This window comes from Camelina sativa, chromosome 15 (assembly GCF_000633955.1).
Source record: "Camelina sativa cultivar DH55 chromosome 15, Cs, whole genome shotgun sequence".
NCBI classification, from domain to species: Eukaryota; Viridiplantae; Streptophyta; class Magnoliopsida; order Brassicales; family Brassicaceae; genus Camelina; species Camelina sativa.
The window spans coordinates 14,750,746-14,766,049 of record NC_025699.1 but is presented as its reverse complement, the minus strand read 5'-3'; the positions used below and the strand labels follow the sequence as shown (position 1 = coordinate 14,766,049).

At 33.6% G+C, this 15,304-nt stretch overlaps 1 protein-coding gene across 1 annotated transcript; it reads right to left on the bottom strand.

The window, feature by feature from the left end:
• Positions 739–1,655, bottom strand: LOC104746798 (histone H3.3-like). The gene is made up of 4 exons (XM_010468326.1): positions 1,517–1,655; positions 1,352–1,428; positions 1,153–1,243; positions 739–1,054 (listed from the first exon to the last, which is right to left on the bottom strand). Exons 1-4 carry the CDS (start codon positions 1,586–1,588, stop codon positions 884–886), a joined length of 411 nt encoding a protein of 136 aa, XP_010466628.1. The 5' UTR covers positions 1,589–1,655; the 3' UTR covers positions 739–883.

Here is a 15,304-nt window from a genome sequence, read left to right as displayed (position 1 = left end):
CAGGTTGGGTGTTCAAGATCCTCACTCTCCAACATGAAAGGAAGTATTACGGATAGTATCAAATATTTGTGTTGTACTTATCGTCCTAGTATGATAAGGTTTAGGTTCTGATATATTAACACATTGAACTTATCATGTATTGAGTCCCTCGTGTATAAATATCACATTATGGTTAATCAATAAAGCAAGTCAGTTTGATATCTAATTCTACATGACTCCAAGATTCGTGGGTAGTATTAACATGGGAGAACTGAAGAAGTCCAAAACTGAAGTTTTCGGAAGAAAACAAAAAACTTTACCGGGAAAGCTTAGATAATGCCAAGACACTTGGTGACTATTGACTATTATCGAAAAGAAGAATTGAGAGTGAGATTGGTTAACAATTTTACTTTTACACGTGTATTTATTCTCCTCATCCACGGATCCACCTTAATTATATTAGCTGTCTTTTTTTTTTATAAACAACTAAATATTTTTAATCCCGTGCATACGCACAGATTTTAAAATGTTGAAATCATTATAATATATTCTAAATTTATGTGTTTATGAATCTTAAAATATCTACATTATGAATCCTAAAAACGGCTAAACCGACTGAGCAACACAAACTTCTTGTTGAATGAGAGAAGAAACAAAAAGTGGATTAATAATAATTTTTTCTTTGCAACATGATGAATACATCTCCAAGAACAATGATCATCAATTCAATCTAGAGAAGCAAACAGTACAAAAAGCATATCATCAATAACCAACTTCATAATATCTCAGAAAAAGCTCTTAAAAGATCATTTGTACCTTAGTTATAAAAAGAAGAAGACAACACCAAATCAAAACGAAAGAATAAGAAAACCCTAGATATATATAGGATCATAGAACAAATCTCTTAAGCACGCTCCCCACGAATCCTTCTTGCGAGCTGAATGTCTTTAGGCATAATCGTAACCCTCTTGGCGTGAATGGCACAAAGGTTAGTGTCTTCAAACAAACCCACCAAATACGCCTCCGCCGCTTCTTGAAGTGCTAACACAGCATGGCTCTGGAATCTCAGATCCGTCTACATACAACCCAATTAAACAACTTCTATTAGGATCAAGATTCATCAACTTAAGGAATCACGAATACATAATTCTAGGGTTTTTGATCTATATATACCTTGAAATCTTGGGCGATTTCACGAACAAGACGCTGAAAGGGAAGCTTACGGATCAACAGCTCTGTGCTCTTCTGGTACTTACGAATCTCACTGTTGATTGATTTCCACAAACACACACAAAACCATCGATTTTAGAACATTGAAAACAACGATTGCGATTTGAGATAAAGAGAAGAAGAAATCGTGAAATTTACTTACCGAAGAGCGACGGTTCCAGGACGGTAACGGTGAGGCTTCTTGACACCTCCGCTTGTCGGCGCAGATTTCCTCGCCGCCTAAATTAAGGTTACACAATCAGTTACAGCCAAATTCGAAACCCTAGATATTCAAATTTTACAAATACCAAAACTAAAAGAAACGAACCTTGGTGGCGAGCTGCTTCCTCGGAGCTTTTCCTCCATGTGATTTTCTCGCGGTTTGCTTCGTACGAGCCATGATCAAGAAAAAGATCTGAGAACGATTTGAATTCAGAGAGAGAGAGAGAGAGAGAGGAATCGCAAGAGGAGTCTCTGAATTGTGTGTTTTGAACTTTGGTGGAAATGAAATATTTATATAGTGAGAGAGGGAAAGGTGAAATTAGGTCGGTTAATTTTGGGAGATTAATGAAGGACGGACTAGTTTGATGATAGACAATGTTCGACGGTCCAGATTTTATTAAGGATTACGTGGCGATCCTCGACATCGATTCTTATTGGTCCATTTTTTTGTTGTTAATCTTACTGTTTTTGTTGTTGGATTCATATGTTATAAACCTACTGCCGCCGCCTCATCCAGAGAAAAAAACCACTCTAATATTCTCCCTGTCTGAACGATGGCTCAAGATTTTTCCGGTAAGAACTCTATATCTTTTGCTCAAAAATTATTTGTTTAATATCCGATCGATCTGTTATGCTAAAGGAAACAAGCGGATCTCTAATCAGTTATGCGTTGTTTTATTTGTGAAACCCTCGCAGATGCAAACACAAGCGTGTTCTGGGACGTGGAAGATTACCCACTCCCTGCTAATCGCGATTTGCGTTGGTTTCGTCAGCTTCTCAAAGAACGTCTCACGAAAATGGGTATGCGTCGTGGTGATGTGTCAATTAGGGCTTATGGTGAGGAGGAGAAAACGGATGAAGTGGTGCGTCGTTATACAATGCAGGGATCACCTACGTACACAAAAGTGATAAATATTTGAGACTTTCTCTCATGTTTGCCGACATTGGTTTGTGGGCATGTAGAAATCGCGACGCCTCTTATTATAATCCAATTGTTTTGATGGTAATCGCCAACGACAACGACATCCCCGATGAAGACACTCCCGATGAAGACACTTTGTATTATTTATATTCTTGAAAGCTTGTCTGTTGTTATGGACTTCACTGTTTTCTTAGTATCGGCTCGAAAACATCGTACATGAAGCATGGTTTTGGGATAGGCTACTAGAGGGAGAACCGCCTATGCCCCAGAAGGATTTACGCAAGCTAATTGCCTGAGTGCTCCCCGGCGCCAACTAATAAATTTGAGCTCCATCTTTTGGGGCGATGGCATCAGTAAAATCTCAGCAGGATATTTCTCAACCAGTTTGATAGGCTTAGAGAATGGTTTAATATTCGGACTATCGCGAGATGGCTTAGAGAATGGATACTGTACCATCAGGAGATGGACTTGCTTCAAACATGTCCAAGTATTTCTTCACTGCACATATACGCGATAATTAAGATGTATTTCAAAATCTGACATAGACAACAAACTCAAGATAATAAAAGCACTGTTTCTAGTAAGAAAACAAGGAGATATCACTCCTTACCTCTCAGGACACGGAGGCGATGAGCAGGTTCATCATCTCCATAGAACCAGATTCTGGCATTGCTTAGATATTCCCATAAATTTCTCGAATTTCAGCTTAGGGATATCTTTTGGATCACCACTGTCAACACCATATTTGTTTTCTCGGGCTAAGGCCTAATTATAAAAAGGATTTAACTTAAGTCATTTCATCAAAACCACTATACCGAGAAAATTTGATATCAGATTATCTAACAACGTTTTTGGCACTAAGTGTCCAAGCAACATGTTTAAGAAAGATAGTTTAATAATTCAAATGGCTACATGATTTCGTTTATTAATAAGGTCAAAACCAACATTTTAGTAAACTTCAGCTTCAGAGTCTCAGGAGGGTCTAAATGGTGACACTAATTTGAGGAATTATCGAGAAAAAGTTGAGGAATTTTTTCTTTGGTCACATCATTTACACCCATGAATATTTGATGACTTTTTGTCACATCATTTGGATACAAAATATTTTAATATTAATAATGATTTTATCATTATTATGTTTTTAATAAATTATATGAATACTTATATATTAGAAATCACAATTTCATAATTTTTATTAGTTTCCATAATAATTATATAATAAATTAGTTAAGAAAAAATTAATGACAAATTAGTTAACTTTTATTCAGATAGGTTCATAACTAAAATTACCAAATGATTTTTTGTGTAAACTTATTTATAAAATTAACCTAGTAAACAAAGTTATATTTTTAAACTAAATAATTAAAGAGAAATACCCTATAATAGCACTCTTTTAAGTTTTTCTTCCAACATTAGCACACATGTTCAAATTTTCCAAAACTAGCATTTATATAGTGAGATTATTATTTAATTTAAATAACAAAATTCATTTTTTTCCTAAAATTAAACTCACGAATTTTGGATTTCAAAGTTCCGACGAAGCTTGCGGTGAAGATTCTGAACTGAGATATTCATTTTAGATCTCAGATCTTTTCAATTAATTGCCAAATCGATTGATTGATTCCAATACAATAAAATCCACATCAAAAGCATCTTTATCCACCGGATTTTGATCAAAGATCAGAGTTTAATTAAGCTAAACGGTGCTTCCATGGTCGACGATAGTGAGTGTGGCGGAGGAGAGTCTTCCGGCTAAAATTACAGCGGATGATTGGGGGAAAGTATCGGTGGTTCTGTTTGATATGTATGGTGTCCTTTGTAACAGTGAGAAGTTTTTTAGACGTGTTGTCGTTGATGTTTTTGCTGAGATGGGTCATTGTGGATGATTTCATTCCTCTTACGGGAAAGGTAAAAAAGCTTTGGCAAATCAATTTATGAATCTGTTTTCATGTTAATGTGTGTTTAGATTGATTTCATTGATTTCTTGGGTTGGGCAATGCAGAACTGAAACCATGTTTTTAGGAGGTGTTGCTTCAGTCAAAGGAGTAGAAGGATTTGATACAGATGTAACTACAAATATATTCTTTTAGATATATCTTGATAAGGTGATGTTTATGCTATATAATTAGAACACTTAGGAGGGAAATTTTCTTTACATTAGAAACTTGTTGATGTTCTTGAGATTGATTGATACTTGATCTTTGTTGTGTTTTTGATTTGTGTAATGTCTTGAGATAGAGGGGAAGAAAAGAGAGCAGAGAGTTGCTGATGAAGATGATGATGAAGTTTGAGTACAGGTCATTATGGAAAGCCTTCCTAAAATTCGAGAATGTCTTTCTAAAATTCAAGAATGTCTTCCTAAAAACTATGAAATTCTTCCTAAATTTTTAAAAATGTGTTTTTAAATATCTTCATGTGTTTTACCTTATTGTATCACATATTACTCCATTAGTGATATATTATGATTTGATATTGTGTACATATTGGTGTTTTATAATAAATGTAGCAAATATGAATATCCAGCATGATATTATAGGAAGACCTTCCTAAACGTCAATGACTCCTTCCTAAATTTCAAGTAGTTCTTCCTAAATTATACTTAGGCTACCTATCTTATGATTTGCCTAAATGTAAGACAATGTAATTTAACATAATCCCTAAGCTCATGTGTTCAAAACATGGTTGGTGTGAATTCACGTTTATGAATATTATGTAATCTTTCTTGAATGTCTTGAATCTAAAAAATGTGTTTAAAATCTTTTCATTTTTATGTTTGCCTCAATGTATCACAGATTTTCTCATCAATGTGGGGTAATGATTTGTTTTTGTGTACGTCGTGAATACTACGATAGAAGCCTAGGTGTAGGCTGTAGGAGTACTATACATTATTTTCATGAAGACCTTCCTGAATCGTAAAGAGTCATTCCTGAATATCATACACTGTATTGCTGCAACAACTGTTGCAGATCCTCCTGATGAACCTCCCAATATGACGCACACAGTTTTAGCAAATGTTCATAAAAATTTACAAGCAAATGAAATCTGTCAATGATAAGAGTATATACATATTCCTAATCATGAACCGAGTTTATCAATCCATCTCAACCGAGTTTCTTCGGTGGTGAATCGGATTTGTAGCATTGAGAATGAGATAAGCCATAATCTTCTTCAACTGAATCATCATGCTATTCTCTGCTCTCACCACCACCACCCCTTCCGTCAGCCTTTCACTGGACCTACGCCGTCTATCCCACATGTTTCTCCTTACTCTCATCGATTCCAGTGTTCATCGTCGCGAGATCCATCGCTACTTCGACTCTACCTGGAAATAGAGACTCGCAATAATATTCTTATTGGAGACTCAGCAGATTGATTCGGCGTGGAGGTGAAACGCCGGAGTTGATATGTGGATGATTCCGGCAGAGATGAAGCGTATGAAGAGAAAGGAGAAGCTATTTTGTGAAGAAAAAATATTTGATTTTGTATATATAATTTTGTGCTAATTTTGGAACATTTAAGAATATGTGCTAGTTTTGGACTAAGAACTTAAATGAGTGCTATTTTTGAGAATCTCCCATATTAAAAAGAATTATTCTTTTTTAAAAAAGAATATGTTCAAAAAAATTCAAAACTCTTGTCAACGTAAGTATGCCCATTATATTTTATATGACTTGGCTAATGGACTGGCCTATTGGGACCAATGTTAACAAAAAAAATTATATGATAAAAAAGTTTTATATTTGGCTAATGGGCTAGTCATCTCCAACATAGGTGATTCAAAAAGTTTCTTAATATTAAAAGAAATATATAAAAAATCAGGAGAAATAGTTTAAAAAGTATCTTAAATTAGATGTTTTAGAATTTTTTGTGCATGTATTAGAAACATTGCTTACGGCCCTGTTCGGAAGGCTGTCGCGGCGACTCTTAGTAGCGACTGGTTTCCAATGACAAGAGTTTTGAATTTTTCTTTTTTTTAGTTGGGTTGTGTCGTTAATGGCAGAAGAATATGGAATAGTATAGACCTATAAATTTCTGGTAATAGTAATTTGATTTTGGTTTACAGATCTGAAAGAAAAGAAAAAAAAACAGCGACAGTCGCTGCTTCAAATTAAAGGGATGAGTTATGTAGCTGTTTAATCCAGCGACTCCAAATTTTTAAAATTCTGATCGCTGCAACAGAGATTTTGAGGGATGGAAAAGAGATGAACAAGAGATAAAGGAGATCTGTAGGTAAAAGTTTTGATTGCCGGCTGCTGTCGGAGTGACTGCCTCCCGAACAGGGCCTACATGTTTTCATTTTTATAGATTAACTTTATTTTACTATTAAAATATTAATTATTTAAGTTTTAGAAAACTCAGTTTAGCTTTTTACCGTTGAGGATGCTTTTATGCTTGATAAATCTTGAAATATCTACCTTTTTATGAATTATAGTTTATTTGCCAAATTACAATGTTAAAATTCAATAAAATTATTAAATATATAAGAATTTAAATAAATTATTTACATTTGTTTAGTTCATTAATATTGTTGACAAAAATTTTGTTTGATTAAGTTTATACCTACCTAAAAGAGACGCGATTAACACATGTCTCGATTCCTTTTGGTATTTTGTTCGAATTCGAAAGGAATGAATTCATTTACACCGAACATGTTTCTATTTGTGAGTGTGTATATATAAGTTGATGGTGAGATGATATTCATATTCCGGAATCTTGAAAGACTTTTCCACGCTTTGCAAATCATTTGAATCACTTGGTCAGCTATTTTGACTAGGGACGACAACATTAGTCTTCATCTTGTAGCTCAAGTAGCTCAAGCCATTATCATTTCTCCTTCATGATAGAAATTTTTTGTTTGGTCAAATAATACTAGCCTATTAGATATTCGTCTAGATACATAATCATTATTATAAAAAAACAGTCACTTATTATTTATGAAAAAATAACTAACAACAATATCTTACTAACACAAAGTTTCTAAGGTCCGATACTTCATATATAAAACAAAACAACAAAAGTTATAACAATTAACTTTGTATGAGTATACTAATAACTTGTTAATGTTGCCACATAAGTTTAACACATAATATAAGTAGATTAACACATTAGTACCACATAAGTTTAACACATAATGTAAGTAGATTAACACATTAGTAAAAACATTTCTTACTTCTTTATTTCTGAAAATTGTTTTATTCGAAATAATTTAGTAGACGGTCGGATAATAAAATTTTATATAATAAGATAAAGTTTTTCTCAACTTCTGCTTAGAACATATCTGGCTTATTATATAACTGACACATGTCATCTCTTATTCTTAAAAGCCATTGTTTAAAGCAATTAGAATCATATGAACCATTATTATAATCACGTTATTTGTATTATTTATTACAATCTTTAAGGTAATTAAAGAATTTCATTGAAGTATATCCTTCATTTTCATCTTTATGTTTACTACCTAATTATAACGCAATGAAAATAATATCAAACACCTATGATTTCATTGTCATTAACATTTCATTCCAATCCCTGATTACTCTCCCTCAACCATTGCATTAAGTTTTCTTTTTAAATAACAACCTTTGACAACACTTACCTTCTCTCTCTCACACCATGGGTAAACCTAAAACAATACTCTACCCTTGATTCAACCTCCAACGAAACACACAACACTGGTATCAATAGGATTGTTGTTCGGGTCATCCATATTTGGGAAGTTTGAGACTCTCGAAGAAACAATATCTAACTTATTGTTCCTGATAAAAATGTCTCCTTCCCGATGAAAATGTTTATTATCTCTGTTATTGTTCCTCTTGACCCCTGATTTACCTCCGTTTTAACACATTCATTTCGCCTTTGTTTCAGGATTGTGCTATACAAGCTTCAGTCCTTCATAATCGTGTGCCTATGTTTCAAGATCAGTTGGTTAAAGGCCAGTTGTACAGCATCAATGATTTCGATGTTGTTGCATCCTCCAACCGTTATCGTCGCACCAACCACAAGTGGAGAATTGTTTTCACGGAGAAAATGTCTTTGGGGACTATTAAAAAAAAGACAATGCTCTATTGGTTTTGATTATTTTAGGTTCTCTACTTTTTTAGACTTGCTTGATATGGTAGACAAGGGTGAGGAGCTTCCAGGTAACAACCTATTTTGCACTAATCGTATTTCTGGTCTCCTAGCTTCCACTTTGTTATTCAGTATATGATTTATATCTACATTTACCCACTCACCAGATGTTGTTGGCCAAATATCCTCATCTCAAACATTTGAAAACAAAGATCAGAACCACCCTTCGAAGACAACTTTCAATTTAATACTGACTTGCATTTTAGAAAGGTATTGGATTTGTTTTTTTTTTTTTTCAGATTCGTTCTATTCTTTGTAAGTCTGTAAATGTGCAACATTTCAGGTGTTTGTTGTAGTTGTGACAACGTATATATATCTCTTTGGAGAGAACTTGCGGTCGATGCCCATGCCAAACTTTTAACCCTAAAAGATGAAACATTTGTTGTCTTTGCAACCCATGTAAACCCATGGAAAGTTGGGCTTAAGTGTTTTGTTTTTAATATCCTACTTTCTATTAAATATTAATTGGTTAATGTTTTATTGTTCTACAACCTAAGACCAATTTATATGGGCCTATGAATGAATATAATGCTAACAATGGGTCATATGTATTCTTGACAATTTCAAAATTAGAGCATGGTTAATACTGCTTAAGATTTGATGTTCTTCATCGTCAATTCAATAAACCGTGGAAAGCTAAATATTGTTTTAGTAACGTCCCATTATCGCCTTTAAATCCCAATAAATTAGCTCACATTTATATCAAAAAATCAATTTCAATGTTGAGTCATAAATTTATATTCCAATCTCTTATTTCTCTTCATCTAAAATTCTGTATTGTACCATTAATTTTAAAAGGCCAAATTCTGCTACTATAATGGCTGACTGGTTGGTTCCTTAATATCTATTTTCATGTGATTGTTTCTATTTCGTACTCAAACTATTGTTATGATTCGAGAAAAGTTCTAATGTCTCTGAAGCATTTTTCCTTTAGATCACGTAAATGATTTGCTCATTGCACAATTCATTTTTAAATGAAAATGGAGGATTAAAGATCTCAGACAAGGAACTAAAGTTTATGCAAGCATGTAAAGTAGTAGTCTGGACTGGTGGTTAGGTGGAGGAGAAAACCTTTACGGAATGACCAAATAATCAAATAAAAAATTTAGTTACTCTTATTTCTCCTTTTAGCTTTTTTTATTGCCATATTGAGTAAGGTGTAATAACATTTTCTGTTTTCTCTCAACGAGTTATAAAGGTTAATTACGGTATGGAGACACCATGAGCCTACGTGCATGTACACTACGACATATTCATAAAGTTAAAACAATGCAACTTAGCCTAAGATATATATATATCACACAACGGTATAATTGTGTTAGAAAATGATTTTTTGAGTTTAAAATTTAATTATAGATTCTTTTATTTTATATATTATTCAAACTTGAATATTTGTTAAGATTACTACAGATAGGTTGACCTAAAGCTTAAAATAGATGATCAGATATCTATTATATATATGTCGAAGGAAGACATTAGAAGAAACAACGTTAGACGAGGTGATTTGTAATTGATTTCAGTTAACTTGTGATATGGGACTTCAATTTCAACTTTCGCTTATGTCTTCACGTAACAACAAAATAAAGATGATGAGGATTTGCCTTAAACAATGTCGAGGTGAATAAAACCACTAAAAGGTGATCTTTATTTTATTTTATTTTTGGTTTAAAGCCACTGAATAGGCGTTGAAGCTTGAAGGATTCTTATCATTTTCCATCTTGTGTTGACAGGACAAAAAGGTGTTTCTGGTGTTAGGGGTTACCAACAGTTAAAAGGGAAATAAATCACATATTATCTGAATCTGAAGATGAAAAATATGCGACATTAAGGAATATAATATATATTTTATATCTCTAAACCTCATCATCTTTAATAAAGGAATACTCATGGATAAATTCAAAACTCAAAAATGATGGTAGCTCTCGGCTATATCTGTAAGGCCACAACGGAAACAACGTCCAAACAAGTTATTGTCGTAGTTTGAAAGTGACATGTATTAATATGACTATATGAGTTTATAATCTTTAGTTGACAAATTACATCTTGACCAAGCAGAAAATACAAAGACGATGATCATTTGCCCATACAGCTTACATCAAGCATGAAGTTGTTTAAATATTGATTGACCATTTTAATGTTAAATATCATTTCAATGTTTACAAATACATTACATAAATCATCTATTTTGTAATCACAAAATTCACCATGAATATATTGCAAAATTGTTACATCGCAAAAGAACATGTCCTAAAAGAGAATGAGTCTAAGCTTTTAAAAAATTTGTTATTCAAAAAAGTAAACATGATTAATAAAATTCATTACACATGAGTGTGTAGTTTAGTTACTTAAGATACATACTCTTCCCCAATTATCATTTTGCCAATAGAACAAATATGAAGAAAAATTCGTGTGTAGTACGGGGTAACTTTTTGTATTTAAATATTAGAAAGTAAAATAAAGGGTATGATCTATTTGGATATAATTGTTTTTACTGTAGTTGTCAGATAATTAGTACTATTTTTTTCACTAATGATTTATTACTATTCTGTAAAGGTTGTCGGGTTCGAAGAAACAAATATATAAGCACAAGTGGGTTTGTTGATTATATAAATGGCAAGTTATGTTAACCCATCTCTGATCTCCCCCCTCCCCTCTAGATTCACTTTCTGCAAATCCAATCCATTTCTACTTTATCGTTTAGTTTAATAGGCTCGAGGAATGTGCTGTTTAGTAATAGTACTATATAGATCTTCACTAGTCCAGGGGGCATGTATCTAAAACAATTTCTAATATATATTCCGATTTCAACTTCAACTGGTAACTGGTAATTAATAAAGTCACACATTTCTATTCCAATAATTCTTTCTTTTGAAAAGTTTACATAGTGGCAGACGACATTAATCAAGCTCTTCTGAAAAGGTAAATTACGCATCCAATTAATGCTTAATTTTTTGAGATATCAAAACTTTTAAAATGGAAAATAAATTAGATAGGAAATATTTCAATATTAACAATATACGTAAATATAAAATTGTCTATTAATCTTAAAATAATAACTCCGGTTATAGTTCATAAGTAAGAAATACACAAATCTATAATATCATATTCAATTTTCGTAATTTTTTGTATTCTAATAAAGGTTGGAGCCACTTACTGAATTTGTTCTTTCTTAAAAATTGACAACATGTCACATGCTTACAATACTTATTCTCAATTTATGTATTCCTCTTTGTTAAGTGTTAAACTTTCTTTCCAAAAAGATTGTAAGGGGAAAAAGTTGATCCAAACAAAAATTAACAAAATAATATGACGAAAAAAAAGTAAAAAACACATAAAAAGCATAATAAATTAATAACTAAATAAGAATCAAGAAACTATTTAAAAAAGATATATTTTGATTTAATCATAAAACCGTGATTCTGTATACGTAAATTTATTAGCACAATTGATTCTTTATATGTAAGTTAAAAACCGTATAATTTGTTTGTCCATCTCCATTACCTTTGATAACGTTTCTGCTTTTAATATTTTAAGCTGTGTTCTTGAGACCCTACGAAATACTTGTTAAACATACTTTTAACATGAACCCCAAGATCTTAAACATCTATATTAATCACATAATAGAATCATAAAGAGGGTTAAAGTAATACCTCCACTCATTGTAGAAATGATGCTTCCTTGAATGGTTTCTTTTTCTTCAATGGCTTGAAGGCTTGAAAAGAAACTCTTAGATGATCTTTAGGTGGAAGATAAGGTTTCTCTCCCCTTTCCTATAAACTCTTTTCTTTATGTGTTGTTTTGTTTTTGTGATGATTTGTGATGGAGCAAACCATCTATTTATAGGTGGGAAGAGGACCTTACTCCTCATTAGGGTTTTGTCTCATGATTTAATCTCAACCATCCATCATAGTAGAGATGAAGACAATGGTGACAAGTGTGATAACAAGTGTCTAGTATTGCTTCAAACACAACATGCAACTTCACACTTGTCCTCTTATAAGCTTTAGCATGACATGTAGCTTAATACTTGTCCTTATAAGCATAAGCTTTACATGTAGCTTAACACCTGTCCTTTTAGTTCCCAAATGATTAAAATATAACAAACCCAATTAAATAACCTACTAACTATAAGACCACATACATGGGTAAGAAATAATTATTTTCTTACAATCTCCCACTTGGTCGTTAGTATAATGGTTTTACTCGGGAATCATAAGGCCGGCATAATATGTTATATTTTTCATTTGGTCTTTCATAAGTGTCTTAGCTAATCTTGTAACCAATGAGAGTCATGGCGGTCACACATCATTTTGCAACATGATTCCTTCCATGTACTACTACATTGACTACTTTTCATAGCTAGACCATAAACATTATTCCATAAGTAGGAGTTATCTTTAATGGTCTCTTTGATGTCTTTTAAGACGAATTCTGTTATCAATAATTCCAACAAACAATAATGTGTGCGCACGTTGGAAACAGAATAGAAGATGTAAAAGTCATAAGAGAGCTCTTATAAATGTCAAAAATAGGCTAAAACATTATCAGACAACATAATTAAGTGCTATCCTCCAGACCCATACTTTCTGCATGCTTCATAAATGTCTTTGGAGGTAATGCTTTCGTAAATATGTCTGCGACCATTAGCTCAGTGCCTATGTGTTCAATGACAAACTTTTCTCTTTTAACATCTTGCTTTAATGATAGATATTTGAGTTCCATATGCTTGGCTCCTTTAGATATCCTATCATGCTTAGAGAAGAAGATTGCGGCTTGATTGTCACAGTAAAGAGTTAGAGGTTTGTCAACAAAATTCAAAACCCCAAACTCTGACACGAAATTCCGCAACCATGTACCTTGAATAGAAGCCTCATAACATGCTACATACTCAGCCTCCATGGTGGATGAATAAATCAATTCTGACTTCTGGCTTTTCCATGAAATGGCACCTCCACCAAGGAGATACACATAGCCGAGAGTACAATGCCTAGAATCTTCACATCCACCAAAATCTGAGTCTGAAAATCCAACCATCTGTGGATGTGTTGATTTTCGATATGTCAACATGTAGTTTCTTGTTCCCTTTAGGTATCTCAAAACTTTCTTCGCAGCTTTCCAATGAGCAAGTCCTGGGTTACTCTGAAATCTACCCAACATTCCGACTGCATGGCTAATATCAGGTCGAGTGCAGACCTGTGCGTACATCAAACTTCCCACAAGAGATGCATAAGGGTACTTTTGCATTTTATTATATTCCAATTCATTCTGCGGACATTGCTTAAGATTAAGCTTGTCACCCTTTTGCATAGGAACATTATTAGAAGAACACATCATCATGCCAAATCTCTCAAGAACTTTATCAATATATGCTTTCTGAGACAATCCTAAAATTCCTAGTGATCTATCACGGAATATTTCAATTCCTATCACATAGGATGCCTCACCCATATCTTTCATATCAAAGTTCTTAGAGAGATAACTCTTAGTCTCATGTAGTAGACCAAGATCATTACTGGCTAATAAGATGTCATCAACATACAATACCAAAAATATGAATTTACTCCCACTGATCTTGAGGTATATATATGGATCCACAACGTTTTCTTTGAAACCGAATTTCGTGATGGTTTCATCAAACTTTAGATACCATTGCCTCGAAGCTTGTTTCAGTCCATATATTGATTTCTTCAATTTGCAAACCATATCTTCCTGACCTTCGATTATGAAGCCTTCAGGTTGGCGCATATAGACTTCTTCTTGCAAGTCTCCATTAAGAAAGGCAGTTTTCACATCCATTTGATGTAACTCGAGATCATACTGAGCTACTAACGCCATGATAATTCTGAGAGAGTCTTTTCTAGACACAGGTGAAAAAGTCTCACTATAATTGATGCCTTCCTTTTGACTAAACCCTTTGGCTACAAGTCTGGCTTTATATCGTTCTACATTGCCATTACAGTCGAGTTTGGTCTTAAAGATCCACTTACACCCGACTGCTTTGTGTCCATCAGGCAATGGAACGATGTCCCAAACTTCATTCTTAACCATCGAGTCTATTTCATCTCTACTGGCATCAATCCATTTATCAGAATTAACATCCTTCATGGCTTGTGAATAAGAAACCGGATCTTTAATGTTTTCTTCTCCAGATTCTATTTGATAAATCACAAAGTCATCGGAAATAGCAGATCTCCTCGTACGAGTTGATCTTCTTAATGCTGGTTCCTCTTGTGTTTCATGATCATTATTGGCAAGATTTTCATCATGGAGTGTGTGATCATTCAATGGGGTTTCCTCATTGTTTAACGGTTCAACAATGCTAGGAACCCCAACATTCGGAACTAAGGGTAAAGGAATAGCAACCCTAGTTTCCTGAATGGTTATATCACGTACTTTATCACTCCCACTAATTTCACCATTCTCAAAAAATCTGGCATTATTGGTTTCTACTATTCTCGTACTATGGGATGGACAGTAAAATCTATATCCTTTATACTTCTCAGGGTAACCTATGAAGAAACCACTGATCGTTCTGAAGTCTAATTTCTTTTCATGTGGATTGTATATTCTTACTTCAGCTGGACACCCCCAAACTTGGAGGTGTGACAGACTAGGTTTCCAGCCTTTCCACAGTTCAAAAGGGGTCTTTGAAACTGCTTTGCTAGGAACCCTATTCAAAATATAGACCGCAGTACGTAATGCGTCCATCCACAAGGATATAGGTAGGTTAGCATGACTCATCATGGATCTAACCATTTCCATATAAGTACGATTACGCCTTTCAGCTACACCATTCTGCCATGGAGAACCAGGCATTGTGTACTGCGCAACAATTCCTAATTT

Excerpts from the sequence above, each read along its gene's own strand:
- LOC104746798 (XM_010468326.1), bottom strand. The coding sequence starts at position 1,588 with ATGGCTCGTACGAAGCAAACCGCGAGAAAATCACATGGAGGAAAAGCT. Across the intron at positions 1,429-1,516 it reads GGAAGCAGCTCGCCACCAAG|GCGGCGAGGAAATCTGCGCC; the intron begins GTTCGTTTCTTT and ends ACCTTAATTTAG. Across the intron at positions 1,244-1,351 it reads CCTGGAACCGTCGCTCTTCG|TGAGATTCGTAAGTACCAGA; the intron begins GTAAGTAAATTT and ends ATCAATCAACAG.